This window comes from Pelobates fuscus, chromosome 3 (assembly GCF_036172605.1).
Source record: "Pelobates fuscus isolate aPelFus1 chromosome 3, aPelFus1.pri, whole genome shotgun sequence".
Taxonomy (NCBI): domain Eukaryota; kingdom Metazoa; phylum Chordata; class Amphibia; order Anura; family Pelobatidae; genus Pelobates; species Pelobates fuscus.
The window spans coordinates 213,505,939-213,528,169 of record NC_086319.1 but is presented as its reverse complement, the minus strand read 5'-3'; the positions used below and the strand labels follow the sequence as shown (position 1 = coordinate 213,528,169).

At 37.7% G+C, this 22,231-nt stretch overlaps 1 protein-coding gene across 3 annotated transcripts in view; it reads left to right on the top strand.

Moving 5' to 3' along the window:
- Window positions 1-22,231, top strand: part of LOC134602751 (protocadherin-10-like) — a 64,741-nt gene that overhangs the window by 20,265 nt on the left and 22,245 nt on the right. For all 3 annotated transcript variants that reach the window (XR_010090441.1, XM_063448049.1, XM_063448050.1), the window contains exon 2: window positions 15,775-15,833. Coding sequence is in view for 2 of the 3 variants with exons in the window: in XM_063448049.1 (XP_063304119.1) it covers window positions 15,775-15,833 (59 nt within the window). In the remaining variant the exon portion in view is untranslated. The remainder of the gene's footprint in view (window positions 1-15,774; window positions 15,834-22,231) is intronic.

Below are 22,231 nucleotides of genomic sequence, written 5' to 3'. Positions count from 1 at the left end.
TTATTAATTTTCACTTACAGGAAGCGCGGAGTGTTGCCGGGCAGGAATGCCAAAGCTTGACTGAGAGTGGTAAGCTGATGCTGTAAGACAGTCAGTGACTCTCCATTCAATCAACTGACTTGAGAAAGGTACGTTTCTTTCAAAGCCAGTTTAGTAAACGGAGAGTCACTGATTGGCTGAGAACGTCAGCTGACTGATCTCAGCCAATAAGTGTCGCCCATCCCTCCGCGTTTCCTGTAATTAAAAATACTGAAGCCAGATGCTGCATGGTTTAGCCCCATGAGGTAAAAGTGCCTCCAGGGGCCTCCTGGCATCATAACAACTTCATTTAGAGATTTTGCTTTAAACTTTTGGTCAAGCTTCGTCCAAGGCTTTGATGGAATACACACTCTCCTGGGAAGACAAATTTCTTCTCAAAGGTGTCTTTTTTAAGGTGCCTTAAGTAATTTAGGGTAGCTTGACAAAGACCTCTTAGCAGGTCAAAACTTTGCTGCTCGTTTTGTTCTTTTAAAACTGCCTGCGGCTTTAACACATTGAGTTCCATGGAGAATTTCTTGTGCTGCTTTGTCGATTGCTGAGTGTGGCTACTACCACCATTTTTGCAATTAAGTAAATTTAGGGTCCTCCTTCCTAACTTCCCCATTGAATTCTCCTCTATTTGATGTGCCTGTTTTCATTCAATTATTCTGATGCCCTTCAATGGCCAAGGTTCATGACCTAAATTTCTCCCTATGAGTAAACCATTCATGCCACAATTTTAAATGCAAATATGTAAGCTATTTTTTTTTTGCGTTTTCCGTGAATATTCCTTTTTGGAACTTTTCAAACAATGATTTAAGCTGAGTGTAAAATAATTTCAGGTCAGATCAAACCTGCTACTTAACACAAGCCTATACTCGTGGTATTAACAATTGATAAAGAGAAGAATAAAATGGCGTAAGCCCTGAAAAAGTCTTCAACTGATGATTGATTCTCCAATTTATGCTGGTTTGCAGTGCTACTTGACAGCTGGCTGGAGCACATGTAAATACATATATGCCTTCTTTGACATTTTCCTGGATCCCACAGGGCCCCCGCTCTGCTTTGTGTCATCTATAACTAGATAAAACAGAAGTCAGTTTTGATAATTAGGATAAAAACACATTCAACTCACACAATGGCTGAGAGTGTTCAGCTGATGTGCGTAGTCAATAAATGAACACCTACATTATATGTGCATCCAATTTCTCCTGCTTGGGAAGACTGTAAGCCATGTGGGCACCTGTTGGGACCCAGGTAAGTGTCAAATCATGCTGAAATGTTTTGCCAGATTACTTCGGGATGGTACCAGCCAAGGCATTTCTTGTATGCGTGGGATAGACATAAGGCTATCCTAAATATCAGATAAGGCCAGGGACTAATGACAGTATTTAGAAAATTGGGCAGACTAGATGGACCGAATGGTTCTTATCTGCCGTCACATTCTATGTTTCTATGTTTCATAACCACAATGGCAGGCTTGTGCTTGGAGTGATTCTTTAAAAGCACACCAAACACCATAATAACTTTTGAAAATTAGGTGTCACTAAACTTTTTAGTAAAAATAAAAGACTGAGAAAATTAACATTATAGCTGGCTCCTAATCTTCGGCCCTGGCTTCTGTTTTTAGGCAAATTTTCATCCTTTGCTCTAACTTCAGTTCAAACACTATTTAACTATTATTTACCTATTGTTATTTTGCCAATTCACCTCACAAACTGTGAAAGAATTCTGGTATTGGTGCAAGCTTGTGTTCAATCTATTTCTATGTCCAGTCAATCAGTGAGAGTGGTGATGTAATATACACTTGAAACAGTGAGACCTATAGAGCACAGCTAGCATAGTTACAGAATGTACCTTTCAAAATGGTCCCTATGGCTCATTACTGCTCCCTGGATGTCTTACTTCAAGTGAGGGCTAACTTTGTTACGACAGACAACCTTATGAGAAATTAATCTACAAAATATCTGCAGTGCCAAAAGTAGTCATCAACAGACTAGTAAAAAGGTGCAGAAGTATTTTTTTTTTTTTATTGCCGTGCATTTTAACAGCTGTTTTGGATAAATAAATCGCATCATATCTGTGTCACAAGGGTAAATCAAGAGATTTTGCTTTGAACCTTTGGTCAAGCTTCGTCCAGGGCTTTGATGGAATACACGCTCTCCTGGGAAGACAAATTTCTTCCCAAAAGTGTCTTTTTTTTTTAAGACAACATTTGGTGAGAAAATTAAGTACACTCTTGCTCACATTGTTAATTTGCAGCTTAAAACTGTTCCTTTCTGCATTAATTATATGGAGACATATACTACTACAAGAATGGTAAAACCTTGGAGTCCCTTTTCTATAGCAATAACTCCTCTCCAGGATTACCATTGGTTACATATAGTTAATATATGGCAATAAGGTAAGGGCAGAGAAATTCCTATCAAAAATGTTTCATTAACAAGGTACCTGCCAGTCACTGTAATGAGTCATATCTATGTAATGCAAATATTATTTCATATCCTGCTGAGTTTTCCTTTGTGCGATAGTGATTCTTGGTTTTCATTTGCACATGGCTGAAAATTGCAAGCAAATTTGTTAGCTTAATGGTCCTGCTAGATCTCCATGCTGTTCTATGTAGATTTGTCATTCAAGTCTTTTGGGGTCAGATCTGTAAGTTATCAATAGCAGTCTCCGTAACCTAGATCTTTGTAATTCTCTGTAGTTAAATGTCAGCTTGAGCATCATTAGAAATATGATTTGGATATATCAGGTGGCCAAGGTTTGCTATTTTTGACCTCGGCATCCTATTAAGCCACAGGGATGTCTAAGTGTCTAACTGTAGCTTTTATCTCTATTTTTATAAGTCAAGGTAAAATGATATATTTAGGGAGTACAACACTGGAACAAAGGGTTCTGATCTTCTGCAGTAAACAATATTTGCTTACAATGTGCAGAATATGCTAGAGTAAAACAAATTAATCATTCTATAATGTGAAACAGCAACCACACTTTTTTTTTCCATAAATGACATGTTTAATATTATTTTGCAATAACGAAAGATGTCACAATAACTGCAAGAAAACTGAGTGACATTATAAAAGCCGCAATACAGAGCTGTACACAAAGAGTGCCATCAAAACTTAGCATTATATAAGAGAGAAAGATGACAGTACATCGAAAATAGATTGTCTATATTTTCTATTGAGTCGAAAACATTCCAGAGCCAGAGCTCAGGTGATCACAGAACTGACCAAAAATTTAAAAACGAGGGAAGAAAGAAAATGAATAGGAACTAAAAAAAAAAGCTAAGTGTAGACCAGAGGGAAACATTGAACAGTAATAATTAGACTTGGACATTTGGTTTCAAATTGTGGTTCGTCTGCAATTGCTTGTTTTGTGATTTGGAGTTATGTCTCTGAAACCAAAATTAGATCTGAATGATGGAAAACAAAATAGGATTTATGCGTAGGGGACAGTGATTAAATGTTTCTTTTATTCACAGATCAGATAAAAATGGCCAATAGAGGGAAAATAGGAGGAGCAATAATTTTCTTTATTTTAAATATGATAGATTTAATAAATATATTATATACGAATATACTGTATAATTATAGCTTTTTTTTACTGCATGGTTAATTCTTCTCACTTGATCTATGAACAAAATGGCCTATCAGTGTTCTGCAAGCTATATACATAATATTTATTGTTTATATACATATTATTCTTGTAGTAAAAACAAAAGGAAAAAAGTTACCTGCGCTCTTTCCACATCCCTATGTATTTATATTATTCTTAGTTTATATTTCTAATATTTATGGTATGCTCTTTTGGTTCATCCAAATTGTTTTTTTTTCGAAACAATTGCATGGTTAAGATACATCTAAACCGAAACGCAACCCAGACAAATTTCGAACAACCCAAACAAGATTTTTTTTTTTCAGATTAATTGATTCAGTCGTACCAAATTTTGTTGCCATGTACAGGTCTAGTCATAATACCAGGTAATTGATAGATGCTATCTTCTGGTTGTGGGACTTTTTAGGACTGGTCAATATAACTGTTTTATTCAAATGAAATTAGTGCATTATTGTGCCTATTTCCCATGACTGACGATATAAGAACTCCTAAAATGCTGATATTGTTACATTTTTTTATTTTGAGAGGTTTTAAGCGGGTGAAGGGAAGTTGTAGTTAAAATGTTATTTTCATAATAAAGAGAGATCAAATGCTTAATGGGTTCAAGACGAAATTTAGTTATGGATGGAAAGTACATTTTTTCATTGGCATTTTACATTCATCTATTCAGTGAAAAATGACCCAAACATAACAAAATAATTAATTACATAAAAAAGATATATGTTTCCAGTAAAGAAGGAAAGAATGATTGTAAATGAAGTTGATAAAATGTGTGATGACAGAAGGAAGATTTAAAAAAAAAAATTAAAAATGGTCAGACAGCACTGAATTATTTATGTAGATGTTAGTATTAGAATTAGAAGCATATTGAAGAATTATCTTACCCTCAAATAATTTAGACACGGACAACAAATTGTTAGAAATAGATCTTCAAAGTGAAAGATTTCAAAGTATATCGTGCAGAGCTTTTATGTATATCCACTGAAATGGAACAGCATCTTCTTAAAGTACCTCATTTAATATGCAGAGATTCGAATAAACACAGAAATAAGAATTCTTTAGAATTGTGAATATCCTGCCATATTTTTTTCCATAGTCTTGCTGATGATCAAGAGAAAAAAGAAGGCTGTTTGTATTAGCATATCTCTAAGCATAATCTCAAATACATTTTTGGGTCTGAACATTATTTTAAAGAGAAAATATGTTCCCAAATAAGTCAGACTTAAAAAAAAAACAATACAAAAAATGCTTAGATTTTCCTGATACCTCTTTTTTATTTTAGTGACTTTAAGTAGAGTATTTGGATATCTATTGTCAAAAATATTAAAATAGGATGTGGTGTTTTATTATATGCTTAGATACCATAAACATTCCTTAATGCCATACCCACAATCCAAATTTTCGGTTTGTTTCATAACACCTACAAAAGACATAGGCTGGTGACATGTTTTAACAGTGACCTAACAAACACTCGCTTCCAACATTTTGCTAGTGTTTGATACACAGGGTAACCTATATATAGCTTAAAGATCAATGAATGGATATCATAATACCAAACTTACAAAGAATACTATGGGTAAATCCATCACAATGGCAGAGGTGGACCATGGAAAGCTTTTCCAGAGGTTCTCTCACATGCACAAAAACAGTCATAGTCACTTGTGATGGCTAGAGGGGGAAAGACAAGAGTGTGAATCCAATAATTCTATATATACCCACGGGCCACTTTGTTAGTTACACCTTTTAATTTTGAGTTTGGTCCCTGTTTGCTGATCCATGTTGTTGTGATAGCGTCAGTTGTTGCTGAATTGTCCGCTGCAAATTCATGTCGTAGTTTGTTTATGAAAGCAGCTTGAGAATATATGTAGCTTGTGATATTGTGCTTTATTCTACTGTAAATAGTCATTAGAAGAAGGACCGATACTGGTCATAAAGGGAAGCATGGTGTCGGCAAAAATACTCAAATAATGTGTGGCATTTAAATGTGTTTAAATGCCAGTTGGTATTATGGTGCCTGGTGTCTCCCAAGAAAATATTCCCCTATTCATTCCATCACCTGCATGAACGGTTGGCACAAAGCAAGACCGATCCTCAGACTAATGTTATTTACACCAAATTTTGACCCTGCCATCTGTTTGTAACATTAGAAACTGAGATTTGTCGAACTAGGCATTTTTCAATCTACTACTGTCTAATTTTGGTTTGCCAGTTCTCACTGTAGACTCGGTCTTTTGTTGTTAGCTGACAAAAATAGAACCCAGTGTCTTCTTCCTATTTACTTCAAAGCTTGATGTGCTGCGCATAGCCCTGGTGTAATACACGGTTATTTCATTTACTGTCACTTTCCTTTAAGCTTGAACTAGCCTGGATATTCTCCACTGATCTATCTCATTAACAAGGCATTGTCGCTCAAAGTACTACTGCTTACTGGATGTTGTTTTGCACCATTTTATGTGAACCATAGAGGCTGGTAAAAGTAAAATTCCTGGCAATTAATTTAAAGATAATCACTCCACCATGTTTAGCACGAACAGCCACTTCACAATTAAAGTAGCTTACATCACATGTTGTCCAGCTGCTAATGCTTGGTTTAAACAACATTGGAAAATCAACTATGTCATCAGTTCAACTATTGTCCTAATTTAACTTACCTTTTCATTCACTTTGAAATACTGATAACTCACACCTTAATTAATTATCTTGTCTTCTTTCTTTTAAGTTGTTTTCTAAATTGGGCCTCGCTGTTGCAAGTTAATTTGATACTCTGCTTTAGCCAGAACTAGGTTCAGTTTAAAATGTTTATCCTCTTAGCTGAAATATTCCATTCTCCTAAATTAATTTTGCAACCCACCATTGAACCCTCTCCTGTTCCATCATGTTGGATGAAGAAGTATCCAAAATTGCATTGCGTGTTTAAGGATGAAAACCTTTCATCATGCCAACATCAAGACTGTTTCTTCTGCCTTCCTTATGGTGCCTCCTATAAAAACAATAGAAACAGTATTTTATGATAAGCAAATGTAAGGTGGTATGTTTATTTTATGGAGAGCGATGGTTAGTTAACAAATATTAACTGATATAGAAGAAAATCTTTATCTTAACTGAATCTAAAATTTTCCCCAGATTGTATGTTTTAGCCTACAATTTGCTAGTCACCTGTCACCTCACCATAACTCCTTATTGACTGAACAGATAACTTAACTATTTTGTCTCAAACACTTTTTAATAGATGAAATCTAGTCTCGTGGTTTAGTCATTAATTCCATTAAGACAGGTGACTTGTCAGAACTGTCATTATAAAAACGACATTTGCCTAATTTGCTTGTATTATATTGTATTGAAAGGGTTCTATATATATATTCTTTTAAAGGAACAGTACAGCCTTAGGAGTACAAATTTTTATTCCTAACGCTGTAACGTCCCTGTCCCTACTTTTGTTAAAGGATCACTATATGGTCAGGAACACAAATATGTATTCCTGACCCTATAGTGTTAAAACCACCATCTAGTCCCCCTGGACCCCTCATGCCTCCATAAATATAGCAAAATCTTACTGTAATCAAGCCTGAAGCTGTAGATCCGCATGCTGTTTGCCTAAAAAAACAACAAGCAGTCTGCTGTCATCATCAGAAGTGGTAGCCTGATCCAATCACAATGCTTCCCCATAGGATTGGCTGAGACTGACAAAGAGGCAGATCAGGGGCAGAGCCAGCATGATTCAAACACAACCCTGGCCAGTCAGCATCTCCTCATAGAGATGAGTTGAATCAATGAATCTCTATGAGGAAAGTTCAGTGTTTGCATGCAACGGGAGGAGATACTGAATGTTTGGATGCATTTTAGGCAGCCATGACCCAGGAAGGATCTCTAACAGCCATCTGAGGAGTGGCCAGTGGAGTTATCACTAGGCTGTAATGTAAACACTGCATTTTCTCTGGAAAGCATCTATGTCACATGACCAAGTTATACGCGGTCAGTGAAGCGGTAGAATCTCTAGAGGCCATCATACTGACAGCCAAGTAGGTGGACTTATCTCTGTAATGTATGCATATAGAAAGAATCCCAGTCACTCACTGTGATTGTTCTTCAAGCAGATTTATTGCAACGTTTCGACCTCAATGAGGTCTTTTTCAAGCTTGAAAAAGACCTCATTGAGGTCGAAACGTTGCAATAAATCTGCTTGAAGAACAATCACAGTGAGTGCCTGGGATTCTTTCTATATGCATACATTTCTGGTGTTTTTTTTGCTGACCCTTGCCCAGTAGCACCCTGTGTTTAAATTGATGTGATTGAGTGCGACCCTATTTCCTCTTATCTCTGTAATGTAAACACGGCAAGTTTCTTAAAAATATCAATGTTTTACGTTGAAGGGTTAAAAGGACACTAAAACTACTCCCAATGAGATAAAAGGATCTGGGTGACTATAGTGTTAATTGAATTACATTACATATTTGGGCAATGTTGTAGTAACACATATACTGCGTATTTAAAGCCAGCATAACATTTTGTGTATTTGACCATCATGCAGTGATCTGCAGAGCAGCTTGCCATCTGGATTGTGAATAAATTCAAACTCACATTGATGCATCAGTTTGAGGTAAAATATTGGCAGATATGCAAATATGTTTATTATTGTGTTCATAGCACATGTCAACATATGGCAGTGAGTAGGGCATTAATTGATAGCAGATCTATTTCTGTAAGCAATGTTCAAAAGCTGTTAATTGGATTGAATGGCAGTAATTAATTTAACTAAATATTCTATTACTTGGTAGCAATTTAGATGACCTTTCAAGGGATCTGAAAAAGCAGTAAACTTGTTTTTTTAGAGAAAATTTGAAAATGTATCACAGAGTCCTGTAGATGGCAGCATTGTATTATTCTTTGTATTACTGAACACAAGAAAAATCATATATTCTTTTTTTTTTCCATAAAAGTCGCATGAATCAGAATTAATGATTGTCAGGTATCACGAAGAACCATCCGTTAATTTTAACATTTTCAAGAAATTGCTTGCCTTTATTTAGAAATACATTATTTGCAGTAAAATAGCAAGTTAAAGTACTGTGCCCACTGCTTTGACTTATTAATTATATTACAAATGATTAGTTTATAGAAAAGAGTGAACAGCGCATGTACATTTTTACCAGCAGAAGCGTCTAACTTATTTCTGCCACTAATATTTCAATGCAATGCAACCCAATTGTATGTTATTAGGGCTTTAGCAGATCTGCTGTATGTGCTTCATAAAGCCCCGTCTGAATAAAGGAGGATGGAGCAGGAGAGCTGGGTCTCTGAAGCTTTTCGCTGGGTCTACAGAGGGAGAACCACAGGTATCTAGAAGGTCCAGGTTAGGTCAAATTTTGTGTCTTTTCTCAAAAAACATATTTAATCATGAAATAAATATTCACAAGTTAAGGGTCAGGGCTTGCTGCCATGCAGAGTGAAAGCAACATTCTATAGCTCCTCAGCAGAGTTCTCTATTTTGTATTTAAATGGTGGAATGTCCTGCTATACCTGCCAATAGCAAGAAACCAGGCTTCTGCTACTTGGGAATGCCCAGGTGATTGCACCAACACCTCCATTATTGAGTTTGGCTCCTGACTAGGTCTGACTCCTTAGGGACATACTCTCTGTCTAGGTGTGATAGAGGTGGCCACTCTACTATTGTCTTGCAACTCGTCCTAGAGTCCCTGCTCCCACCCCCTCTGAGTAGTGATGTCGCGAACACAAAATTTTCGGTTCGCGAACGGCGAACGGGAACTTCCGCAAACGTTCGCGAACCGGCGAACCGGGCGAACCGCCATAGACTTCATTGGGCAGGCGAATTTTAAAACCCACAGGGACTGTTTCTGGCCACAAAAGTGATTGAAAAGTTGTTTCAAGGGGACTAACACCTTGACTGTGGCATGCCGGAGGGGGATCCATGGCAAAACTCCCATGGAAAATTACACAGTTGATGCAGAGTCTGGTTTTAATCCATAAAGGGCAGAAATCACCTAACATTCCTAAATTGTTTGGAATAACGTGCTTTAAAACATCAGGTATGATGTTGTATCGATCAGGTAGTGTAAGGGTTACACCCGCTTCACAGTGACAGACCAAACTCCCCGATTAACGCACCGCAAACAACTGCAAACAGTCCATTTGCACAACCGCAAACGCCCCATTTGCACATGTTTTAGTGCAAACTAGTCTAACTACTAATATAGTTGAAACATGCTACTTTTATTCATGCCATACAACCATGCAGGCCAGACTAACAAACATGCCAGGGCCAATCATAGTTAACCACCTCAGATAGTAACATGGCTCCCCTATATACAGAGTAAACATGGCTCCCTCTATATAAAGTGTAACATGGCTTCCCTCTGTATACCGTGTAAACATGGCTCCCTCTATATACAGAATAACATGGCTCCCTCTATATACAGAGTAACATGGCTTCTCTCTATATACAGAGTAACATGGCTTCCCTCTATATACCGTGTAAACATGGCTCCCTCTATATACAGAATAACATGGCTCCCTCTATATACAGTGTAAACATGGCTCCTCTCTATATACAGTGTAAACATGGCTCCCTCTATATACAGAATAACATGGCTCCCTCTATATACAGAGTAACATGGCTTCCCTCTATATACCGTGTAAACATGGCTCCCTCTATATACAGAATAACATAGCTCCCTCTATATACAGAGTAACATGGCTTCTCTCTATATACAGAGTAACATGGCTTCCCTCTATATACCGTGTAAACATGGCTCCCTCTATATACAGTGTAAACATGGCTCCTCTCTATATACAGAGTAACATGGCATTCCTCTATATACAGTGTAAACATGGCTCCTCTCTATATACAGAGTAACATGGCTTCCCTCTATATACCGTGTAAACATGGCTCCCTCTATATACAGAATAACATGGCTCCCTCTATATACAGAGTAACATGGCTTCCCTCTATATACCATGTAAACATGGCTCCCTCTATATACAGAATAACATGGCTCCCTCTATATATAGAGTAACATGGCTTCTCTCTATATACAGAGTAACATGGCTTCCCTCTATATACCGTGTAAACATGGATCCCTCTATATACAGTGTAAACATGGCTCCTCTCTATATACAGAGTAACATGGCTTCCCTCTATATACCGTGTAAACATGGCTCCCTCTATATACAGAATAACATGGCTCCCTCTATATACAGTGTAAACATGGCTCCTCTCTATATACAGAGTAACATGGCTCCCCTCTATATACAGAGTAACATGGCTCCCCTCTATACAGGGGCGTACCTTGAGCATTTGGCACCCGGGGCGGATCCTTTATTTGGCACCCCCCTCCACAACTTTGAAATGTAAAAAACAACTGCAATTTTTTAAATGTATGTTTATGCAGTGTGTGTACAGTGTGTGTATATTGTGTGTATAGTGTGTGTGTATAGTGTGTGTATAGTGTGTGCAGTGTGTGTGTATAGTGTGTATGCAGTGTGTGTATAGTGTGTGCAGTGTGTATAGTGTGTGTATAGTGTGTATGCAGTTTGTGTATAGGGTGTATGCAGTGTGTGTATAGGGTGTATGCAGTGTGTGTGTATAGTTAGTGCAGTGTGTGTATAGTGTGTGCAGTGTGTATGCAGTGTGTGTAGAGTGTGCATAGTGTATGAAGTGTGTGTGCAGTGTGTGTATAGTGTGTGTAGTGTGTGGGGGCCCTAAATGAAAATCACCCCTCCCCCATCAAAGGTGACTAGGGGTCCCCAAGCCCCTAGTCACACAACCAACTAAAAAAGCCCCTACCTACCCTAAAAATAGTGAGGGGGAATCAAACTACTACCCTGTAAAGTAAAATTCAACTTACTATTCAACGTCTTCTTTTTTCTAAAATCTTCATTTTTCAGCCCCAAAAAAGGCCAAATAAAAAGCCATCATACCCGTCGAACTTAAAAATAAAATAAAAAACCTGAGCGCAAAAAAAAAATGAATCCATCTTCACCCATGGAGGGCTCCGTGTCAGTGTTTATCAGGGATCCTTAGGATAGGTGTCAATCCATATCTGCCAAGTGACCCTTTGTAGGGGGAACAGTCCCTATTCTGCTCTGTGTCAGTGTCTGGGGGGAGTATCTGCAGTAACACAGGGTGTCTGGAGGGAGTATCTGCAGTAACACAGGGTGTCTGGAGGGAGTATCTGCAGTAATACAGAGTGTCTGGGGGGAGTATCTGCTTGTAACATTTATATGCACTAAAAAAAAAAAATAATAATAATAAATTGAAAAAAAAAATTGGTTGCAGCTTCAGAATTAATCTAAAATGGATGCTGTCCAGTAGGTGGGAGGGTCTGCTAGGGAGGGTGTGCTGCTGATTGGCTGTAATGTGTCTGCTGACTGTGAGGTACAGGGTCAAAGTTTACTCAATGATGACGAATAGGGGGCGGACCGAACACCGCATGTGTTTGCCCGCGGTGGCGGACGCGAACATGCTATGTTCGCCGGGAACTATTCGCCAGCGAACCGTTTGGGACATCACTACCTCTGAGTGGTGCACATAGAAAGGATAAGATTGCTTGAAAAAAAATATTTTACAAACTCTTCGGAATCTAATAATTTTTACATTTTGTACATGTTTTAATTTTTCCAGTTTTGATTACATGTTATATAAACAGAGAGTACCATTCTCCTTTTTCTGCCTTTGTTTCCCCTTTCTTGTTATATTCTACATTGAAAGTTTTGGGGGCTCACTCTCTGATACCTGGACCACTGACTCCTGAGTGCCACCTTATACCCTATTTTGATTAAGCTAATTATGTATCATGGTTTCATATGTTCAAGTTCTACTTGTGGTGAGAACTCTCAAAACCAATACAGGCTTAAATTGCTCCTCAAGATGCCGCTCTGGTAGACCCATCTAGGTATGCTGGGATGCTATGTCATATCTGATGCTTGTAGACATGGATAGAGTTGGTCAATGCCAATGGTCAAAGCAATAAAAAAGGTATATAATGTATATCCCCGTACATAGTATTAATATGCAGTTTTATTAAGTGGTGTCTGTGACTTCTTTGCACACAAAGTGAATAGGGTATATTCTTTTATGCCAATTTTTATTTTTGCAGATGAGGTAATACATTGCAAAAAGTCAGATATATTTGCATAGTTTCATGAGTCACAAAACACACATTGTTGCCTAGAAAACACACCTATTATTATTTTTTACAAGGACTAATGTTTAAATGATATGGAAGGAGCCTCGACTAGGATACATGCTAATTTATTTAATACATCTTGGGTAAAGATTCGAGAGACTAATGAAATCTAACAGGAATATACCCCTAAATGTAGAGATGAGTCAAATACAAGGCACATTATTTCCCATAACCAAAGAGATAATGGAGGCATGGCGGGAATGAGAAGAGAATAACATAAGGCCATTTTAGAAACCAGTAAGTGTTAGGATTAGTGTTCATAATATTGGCACAAATACCCCCTGGAGCATTAGGTGAAGGACTTAGAGAATGTAGAAATTGTGAGCAGTGGGAATCTGCAAGACATAATAATACGAGATAAAACAAGACATATGCTTACTTGTAGAATAAAAAAACAAGGTTATGTCAATGAGTCATGTCCCCTTCTGGGGGTTAAGAGACTCACATTTTCTACATTCCATATGAGTTGAGTAGAGTACTAGTTGTTCCCGAGTTCCATCTCCTAAGCCAACGGTCAAGAGAAAAGTATGTGCTTCTGCCGGATTTGTAGCATTGGCAACTGTAAGTGATCTGGGAGCAGTTCAGCGATAAGCAATGTCTGCATCCCTGAGCTTCTGAGTTTTGGGCATTAACATCTGCCAAAGTAGTGTTGTACGGTGTAGGTCGATGTAGAACGTAAAAGGGTGCTTTTTGTTGGAGAGCAACCATTAAGTGTATTTGATCCTGACGTGCCAGTGTGCATCAAAAGGTGCTTGGGGAGTCTTTGCAAGGTGGTAAGCACCATCAAGGGTGAGTTGTTTGGCTTGTTTTACTGGCATCAGTGTGAAAACTAATTGCCTAATAAAATTGGGTAATCCTTCAATAGTAACAGAGTCTGAGCCTCCCCTTATCTTGATAATTATCTGGCCACCTCTTTCATCTAGGTTGTCAACCCATAAATTAAGGGCAGAATGTTGATTCTGTAGTTGTTGGGCCGTATCCAGTTTAGGTCTCTTATGTCCTTCTCTGAGATTTTTACTTGTGTAGTTACTGCTTGTACCTCTGCCTTTACCAATGTTATATCAGCTGCAAATAGATTTTTAACGTCCACATGTCTTTTTTGGTAGTTGGAGCTGCACTGTCTTGGCTGGTGGTGGATTTTGGGACCTCCACCAACACATCTCTTCTCCAGGTGTGACACAGCCTATTACAGGATGTAAAATTTTAGGCCTCTCCAGGCTTCTGTCGGTTGCACCGTTCCTTGTAGGTTGCCTCTGTGGTTGATACCAACCTGGTTTGAGACTGGTTTGAGACTTTGGTCCCTGGTCTAAAAACGAAATGCATCCAGGGGTTCCTCTCAACCTTCTACAGCAATTTTCAGTAAAAGCAGGGGTGCAGGAGTTATATTTCCCTCAAAAAGCAGATTGTACTAGATGTGTTGAGGAGCTCAGAAAATGTAATTTCCACCGCTAAGCTCCACCCCAAAGAGGGTATTTTCTAATCAAACATCTGCGATTGGGAGCGCTAACATAAAAAATTATGATATTGCTAATAATATAAAATCACAAATCACCCAGAATAAAATAAAGTGTAGTAGTATATTATCATCTACCTTCAAAAAAACAAATATACAATCAAAAATTATAATGAGTAAAATAAAATTTATTAAAATTGAATGTTGGTTAAAATCTAACTCATAAATATCGTTATTACATAACTGCTCAGAGGAACTAGCAAGACCTCTCGTCCCTCAGTCCAAAGCTTTGGACTGTAGTTTGAGATTTCTTGCAGGTTCCTCCTTATTAATAGTGAGACCAAATAGGTTTCCATATATTTGCTTTTAGGAGGGCATCTTTGATACTTGTGGTTCTATTCTCTCCATCTAGTGAAGAGAGATGATGCAGTTTATAGTCCTTTTGATCTCACTTTTTATGCCTTTTCAGTACAATGAAGTAGATAAGTGCATTGTGCTGCTCTCCTTTGTGGCACTGAAAGGATAAATATAGTGAGTGGCTTTTGCAAGCTAGGAATGACGTTACAGGCTTGGGTTAACTTAGATCTGGATTCTGAATGAGAAGTATTTAATGCCGGATATTTTAGGGCAGAGGCTGGTTAATGAATAATGATTACCAGTACGGATTCTATTGTTTTTTAGGGAGCTCAAATCTTTTGGCCGAATGCAATTAAGCTGCTATACTATGCCACCTACTGAATGCTGTGTAAGACAACAAAAGCAGCATAAAAACAATTTTTTTTCTGGAGGTGATGGGTACTAATTTCAAGCTCATTGTATCAGAGAATGAAAGAACACTGCAGGTGTTTTCTGGAGTAACTCCAGTCACAGTTCATATTCCTGTGCACAATCGTTTTAACCCTTTTTTACAAACTATTCTTCTAAACCTGTGTTTCACTAGTCTGCTACATTCTTTGCTTGTCGAAAAAGGTGAACCTGAACTATATTTAATAAATAGCTCATTTGGTTTGGCTTATTTGATTTGCCTATTTGCATCAACTGCTTATCTTGTGAATATGACCGAAACTGTTACCATTAATATACCATACGCATTTCCTAAACTACAAAATCCTTCTGGAATGTATTGTATCCGTCACAAAGTGAGAATAGAACGGGGCCAGCTTCAAACATTTCAGGCTGATTTAAGGATTCTATACACATTTTCTCGTCATCTATTATCCAAACCATTCCTCCAACAGATCAGGTCTTTTTTTTCCATTTCATCCACGCCACCTGCAAATCATCTCCATTTAAATGTAATTAAAGCTGAGTGTATGCAAATTGGTCTCATGCAGGGATATGCTAAAAATCTTGCCAGTTGGGGGTCTTGATAAGATCCCAGCTGAGAAAGCCTGATATGAAGCAATATTTAAAGTATATTCACCAGTCCAAAAGCATAATGTGTTAGATGATATTTAAATGTACTTTCTTGTTTTACAGATCAAACTTCCAAATACTGATTGGTCTCCACAAAAGGCCCAGAAACCAGGTCTCAAAAGGTATGCTGCATATAAATTATAGTCTATTATTATGGTTATTTTCAAGCACAGAGAAAGCGTTTATGTTGTAATTATTCTATACTCGATTTATGTTATTTATGTGCAGCTTTAAAACACGCAGACGATAACAGGAAGCCCGAACATTAAAATTATGTGAAACAAACAATATGTATATTTTTACATATTTATTGTGTGAATGTTTCGCTAAGAATAAAATGTAAAATATACAGGCAGTTTAATGTGTTAATACGCTGAAATAGGTTTATGAAAATGATAAAATAAAAGTGAGCAATATTTGCTGAGCGGCATTACGTTGTAGAGCACGGGTAGAAAACCTTCGGTACTCCAGATGTTGTGGACTACATCACCCATAATACTATTACAGACTTAATGCTGGCAAAGCATCAGTGGAGATATAGTCCACAAAATGTAGAGTGCCGACGTTTGCCTACCCTTGTAAATAGCCAAGGCAATGCATGGTTGAGCATCATGGTTACTGGAGTTTACCCAGTGCTACATAGCTACCTGGGGTGGAGAGATACTATGGTTAATTTGTCCTCTCCTTGCCTACCTTTCTCAATAGTCACACAGGGATAGGCAACCGTCGACACTCCAGATGTTGTGGACTACATCCCCCACAATACACCCATAATGCTGGTAAAGCATCATGAGAGGTGTAGTCCAAAACATCTGGAATGCCCAAGGTTGTCTATGCCTGGTCTAACAAATGAGCAATGCTGAGTGCTTTGCTCCACTGAGCTATGCTATGCTCTTCCATATTAATGAAATGAGTATTTCCTTGCCTTATTAATATTGTGTATGGTATAGGGCTATTCCAAGCTAGGGAAATAAGAAATATATGGCATAGTGCAATACTGTATATATTATAATTGGATATATGGGCAAGTGACAAATGCTCACTCACACTTTGACATCCCAAGAAGTGCCTTCAGAAATATACTTGGTGTGTCTTCTTTGCTTCAAATACTTGGTTAATGTGAATCTCACATAAAAAACAAAGTGCAAAAAAAATAGATTGAATGATTGTTAAAGATTGTCCTTGAGGAAGTCCCTAACAGGGAAGAAACGCGTTGGACTGATTTACCTGCTTTTATTTACTTTGATGTAAGTAATAAATGCTTTTTTTACTCTTTACTCATACAGTCATTCAATCTATTTTTTTTGCACTTTGTTTTTTATGTGAGATTCACATTTACCAAGTATTTGAAGCAAAGAAGACACACCAAGTATATTTCTGAAGGCACTTCTTGGGATGTCAAAGTGTGAGTGAGCATTTGTCACTTGCCCATATATCCAATTATAATATATACAATATTGCACTATGCCATATATTTCTCATTTCCCTAGCTTGGAATAGCCTTATACCATACACATGTTGAATTGAAGATAGGAGAAAATCCTCGGGCATATCCTATATTGCTAAGGGAAGTCATTTAACTTTTTATCACAATCACTTTTCGAATTGAGATTTATACAGCACTGTATGTGGACACTATCCATGAGTGTGTGAGAAATTCGATATATCCCTTATTAATATTGCAAGGTGACATACTGAAAATATTTTTCTTTCTGATTGAAGCAGATAATCCTTCTTTGTACTTAGGCAGTTATCTACTCCAGGGGACATCACACAGGGAAGTGTCCCTTCTTGCCCTTTATTAACCATTATATTGAGAGAGTCATAATAAAAGAATGTATGTCATGACTGGATTTTAATCAATACACTATAGAGTTATAAATTTCATACAATCACCCCCCCAAAAAAATGGTCTTGTGCAAATCCATTTTCATCCTCCTTCAGGTTCCCCCCTGTTCCTGAGAGATTTTAATGGCTGGCACTGCCTTTTTTGATATTTGTCTCTGTATCTAATAATACTTGATGAAAACCCCTCTTCAGCTCTTCCCAGCAGTTTAAATTGAAAAATATCTTCAGCTTCTGTTAAGCCTCACCTTACGGAACAATCCCTTGACATTTTCCCATTTTAGTTACTGGTACAGTACAGAATTCATAACTGTATGTAATGACCATAAGCATTTATGTCCAAGGATACAAAATGACATCAGACCACGATTATTCCCTAATGTGGTTTTCTGGTCAGAATATATTTCTTATGTGATGTATAGTTCTTGCCAAACATTTCTCACTATGAAAATTTCTACTTTCTTTTTACCTCTACATTGTTTCTGTAGCTATTTCTGTAGCTATTCGAGGTGGTCATGACAACCTGTGTGTCACTAGTTTCATCTTTGATATTTTTTTCAGTAATTTCCTTATGGATATACTCTTTAACAATGACATTAGTCATTGTTAGATATGCACCAGAACCTTTAGATTCTTTGAGAATTATTGAACTGGTTGTTGAATGATTTTAGTCGAGTAGCTATTCCATGGCAGTGTAATAGTTTTTTAAAGGGTTATTATAACCCTTTTTACTAAATATATATATATATATATATTTTAATGAATAATGCCTAAATGAGCATTAGTTTTCAGACCCCCACCTGAACTGTACATTTTTAAAAATGTTTATTATTTAACTGAAATCCAGCGCCAGATGAAGCCTCTGGGTTTCTTTCCTTGCCCACTCCTGGCATCATGGCAGCTGCATGTGCTCTAATCAAAGGCTTCTCGTAGAGAATCATTTCATTGGACCATTTAACCATCTCCGAGCGCATGCACACGCTTTGTGCTAGCATGCGGAGAGGGAGTGAGGAGCCAGAGAGGGAGGTGGGATGATTAAAAAAACAAGAAAACTGAGCAGTTTGGGGGGTAGGAGGTCTTCAGACAAGAAAGAAGAAAGGGAGGGGAGAAGCTCAATGCGTGTTGCAAGTGAACAGTATGCACTGATGATGGATGTAAAATATGCACAGAATTGACATTTGGCCCTCCGGAACATAGTCATGTGTGCCGGGGGTGTAACTATCCCCTGAAACATGAGTGCCAATATCTCAGTAGGTCCAGTGTTTCATGCTGAAACGCAGCACATACTGACTCCTGCTACCATGACCGCTTCTAAAACCTACAGCAGAAGGTCATGATGGTTGGAGTAACCCTTTCATTTCCTCCAGTTATATATTTCCTGACCCTGGGTTGTTAAAGGGCTACATCTTTGTGAATAATTGTGTAACCCTTTAAGCAAGATGATCTTCAACAATGCCTTTTCTGAAGTCCTGAGAGTTCTTTATTTGAGCTGGAATGCTTTAGCTTGAATACCTGTAAAGTAAAGGACAAAGTGTGATTGCACATGCCAAAGCAGGTGATGGCTTAAAAGAAGAGTTTGCCATGTCACTGATTGAAACATCTGACTCAAAAAGCGGATTCTCTGTTCATCAAACACATCAATTTCTCCCCATAGAGACATGAAAAAAGTGCAGTGTTTAAAATTGGATACTCTATACCTATTATTGTATCATAGATGCAAGTAAAACCAGTTTATATCAAATTAAAGCAAGAATGCAAGTAATTCAGAGTTAAAATGCTTCCTACCACTCCATATCAAAATTATCAATAGGACTAGTACATATATTACAGTTACTGATAATCCACTTTTATACCTTGCAATGTATTTACTAAGAACAAACTGGAGAAAATTAACATGGGCATTCGACTCTATCAATATTTTTGACTTGCATGTTTTCACCCAAACCCTGCAAATAAATAGTCAGTGTATTACAGTTCACCTTTTGTTGACTAAATCTATTTATTTGCTTTGATATCACAGTGAGTACTTTGTGTAAAAGAAATATGGCAGTTTGCATAGGATTCTTGATTGGCAGCTCATCAAAACGATTCACTGGGATTTTCAGTGTAATTACTGTCATCTAGTCACACCCCATTATGATCATGTTAATCATATAAAAATATACCCGATGAATAAGCAAGATATAATTATGTTTATATCAATTAGCAATCTATTGCTACCATGCATTTTGATGTACACAGTTGCACTGTTCTTATGTATATCACTACAAGTATTCTACAATTAGCACTCATATTATTTTTCAAGAGCTATGTTTGAGATATTTATTTTTCTTTAGTTAAAATGCATTTTGCATTGAATACTAACATTATAAACCATCAGCTTCATATTCTAGTATAGAGTTAAATGTTGATTTCCTTAGAAGTTTGTTTTAGAGAGGGAATGGATGAGGGATTGGGACAGTTTGATGATATAAACAGTTTGATGATTACCGATATCAGAAGTGAAATATTCTAGTCAATGTGATTTCCATTTTTGTTCTACATTGGCCTGTTTAAGTATTGGTCTCTCTGCCATTCTGATCTTCCCATTCCTTTCCTCAAAACGTCTAGAAAGACTTCTCTTTACTTGTATGACTCACTTCCTAAATTCCAACTCCCTCCTCGATCCTCTTCAATCTGGCTTTCGCCCCATTCCACTCTACTGAAACTGCTCTTATTAAAGTTACAAATGACCTAATCGCAGCTAAATCCAAAGACCCCTACTCCATATTAATTCTTCTTGACCTCTCTGCTGCCTTTGACACTGTTGATCATGGCCTCCTTCTCCTAACTCTTCAATCTCTTGGTCTCTGTGACACAGCCCTCTCATGGTTCTCCTCCTATCTCTCCCAACGCTCCTTCAGTGTCTCTATTTCAAACAACGCCTCCTCTTCTCGTCCTGTCTCAGTTGGAGTCCCTCAAGGTTCAGTTCATGGTCCTCTCTCCCCTGCTGTCTGACAATGTGTCACCAATTGCCTCTCTTCTATCCCTGATTGGATGTCCTCCCTCTTTGTGAGACTCAGTCTGTCTAAAACGGAGTTTCTTATTTTTCCTCCTCATAACACTGATCCTCCTCCTTCACTTGCCTTGCAGGTTGACGGTACCTGCCTCACCCTATCCTTTCAAGCTCACTGTCTTCGTGTCATTTTTGATCCTGGCCTCACCTTTGCACCTCATGTCCAGTCTGTTGCTAAAACCTGTTGATTCCAGCTTAAAAACATTTTACGCTAGATGCTGCCAAGGAGTTTGTTCATACTCTAGTAATCTTTTGCATGGACTACTGTAATTCTCTAGTTATTGGTCTCCCCAGAAGCTGTACTGCCCCCCTACATGCTGTGATGAATGCTGCTGCCAGGCAGATCTTTCTCTCCTGTTGCTCCTCTCACACCTCACCACTCTGTCGATCCTTACACTGGCTTCCTGTACCCTACAGGTGTCAATTTAAAATGCTAACCCTTACCCATAAAGCCCTAACCAACTCTAGCCTCTTACATTTCTTCACTGATTCATAGCATAAGTATGCCCCCTCTCGGTCTCTCCGCTCTACTGGTGTCTTTCTCCTGTCTGCTGCTTGCACCCTTACTGCAAATTCACACCTGCAAGACGTCTCATGGGCGGCTCCTTTCCTTTGGAACAGACTGCCTACCCCTGTCAGACTCTCCCCTAGTCTTATATCCTTTAAGAAGTCCCTCAAAACCCATGTTTTCAGTATTGCTTATGGCCTCCAAGAGTAAGTTCTCTCTCTCAAACCTTCCTCTGGCTCTCTCTCTAAAGGGCCACATTCCACTTTCACCTCCAGTTCTGCTACTTTCCCACCATGTCTATTTGCTGTCTCTCTCAATATCCCACCTGTCTCTCTTTATATCCCACCTCCTCTAGAATGTACGCTCGTTTGAGCAGAGTCCCCAACTACATATTGTTCATGTTACAGTTTGTTATTGTCTTATTTGGTAAATTTCCCTTTTATTGTAAAGTGCTGGCGCTATATAAATAATAACCAATAATAATAATAATAATAATAATTTATCTCTACTTTCTGTTTCCTCTGATTTGTGTTTCGTATTCTTTTCTCTCTTTTGCTGCATCTCTACCCATATCTTTTCTAATCCTTTCCTTTTTCAACAACTTTTTAATAGGAATAAACATTATTCCTATATTTTTTGCCAAACTGACTTGGAATTTTTTTTCCGGTTTGGCTATATTGATGTTAAATTTTAAATTCACATTGAAATCTGAAATCTCCCTTTAGTAAATAACCCTGTATGTGTCTATATGTTTACACAGACCTCTCTTGATGTTCCTTTCATCATATGCATATCATGGCTATTTATGTGAAATTATCACGTGACATTTCTCTTATGGAAGAATTCATTTTAATGTTGAGGAGTAAATTCTCTAAAGAGAAAATGTTATTGAATTACAGCATGAATTGTAAAATATAAGCCAAAAAAGCTGATTTGGAAAAATTATCTGACTCCACTGTAGTTACGGTATTTTAGCCTGAATTTTCGTTTCACTACAATTCTTTTATAAATAACCCACTATAGTTGATAGAAGTGTGCATGGCCCTTGCCATGCCGCTGGTATTAAACATTTTAAATGCTAAGCTGTGAACAGAAAGCAAATATATATATTT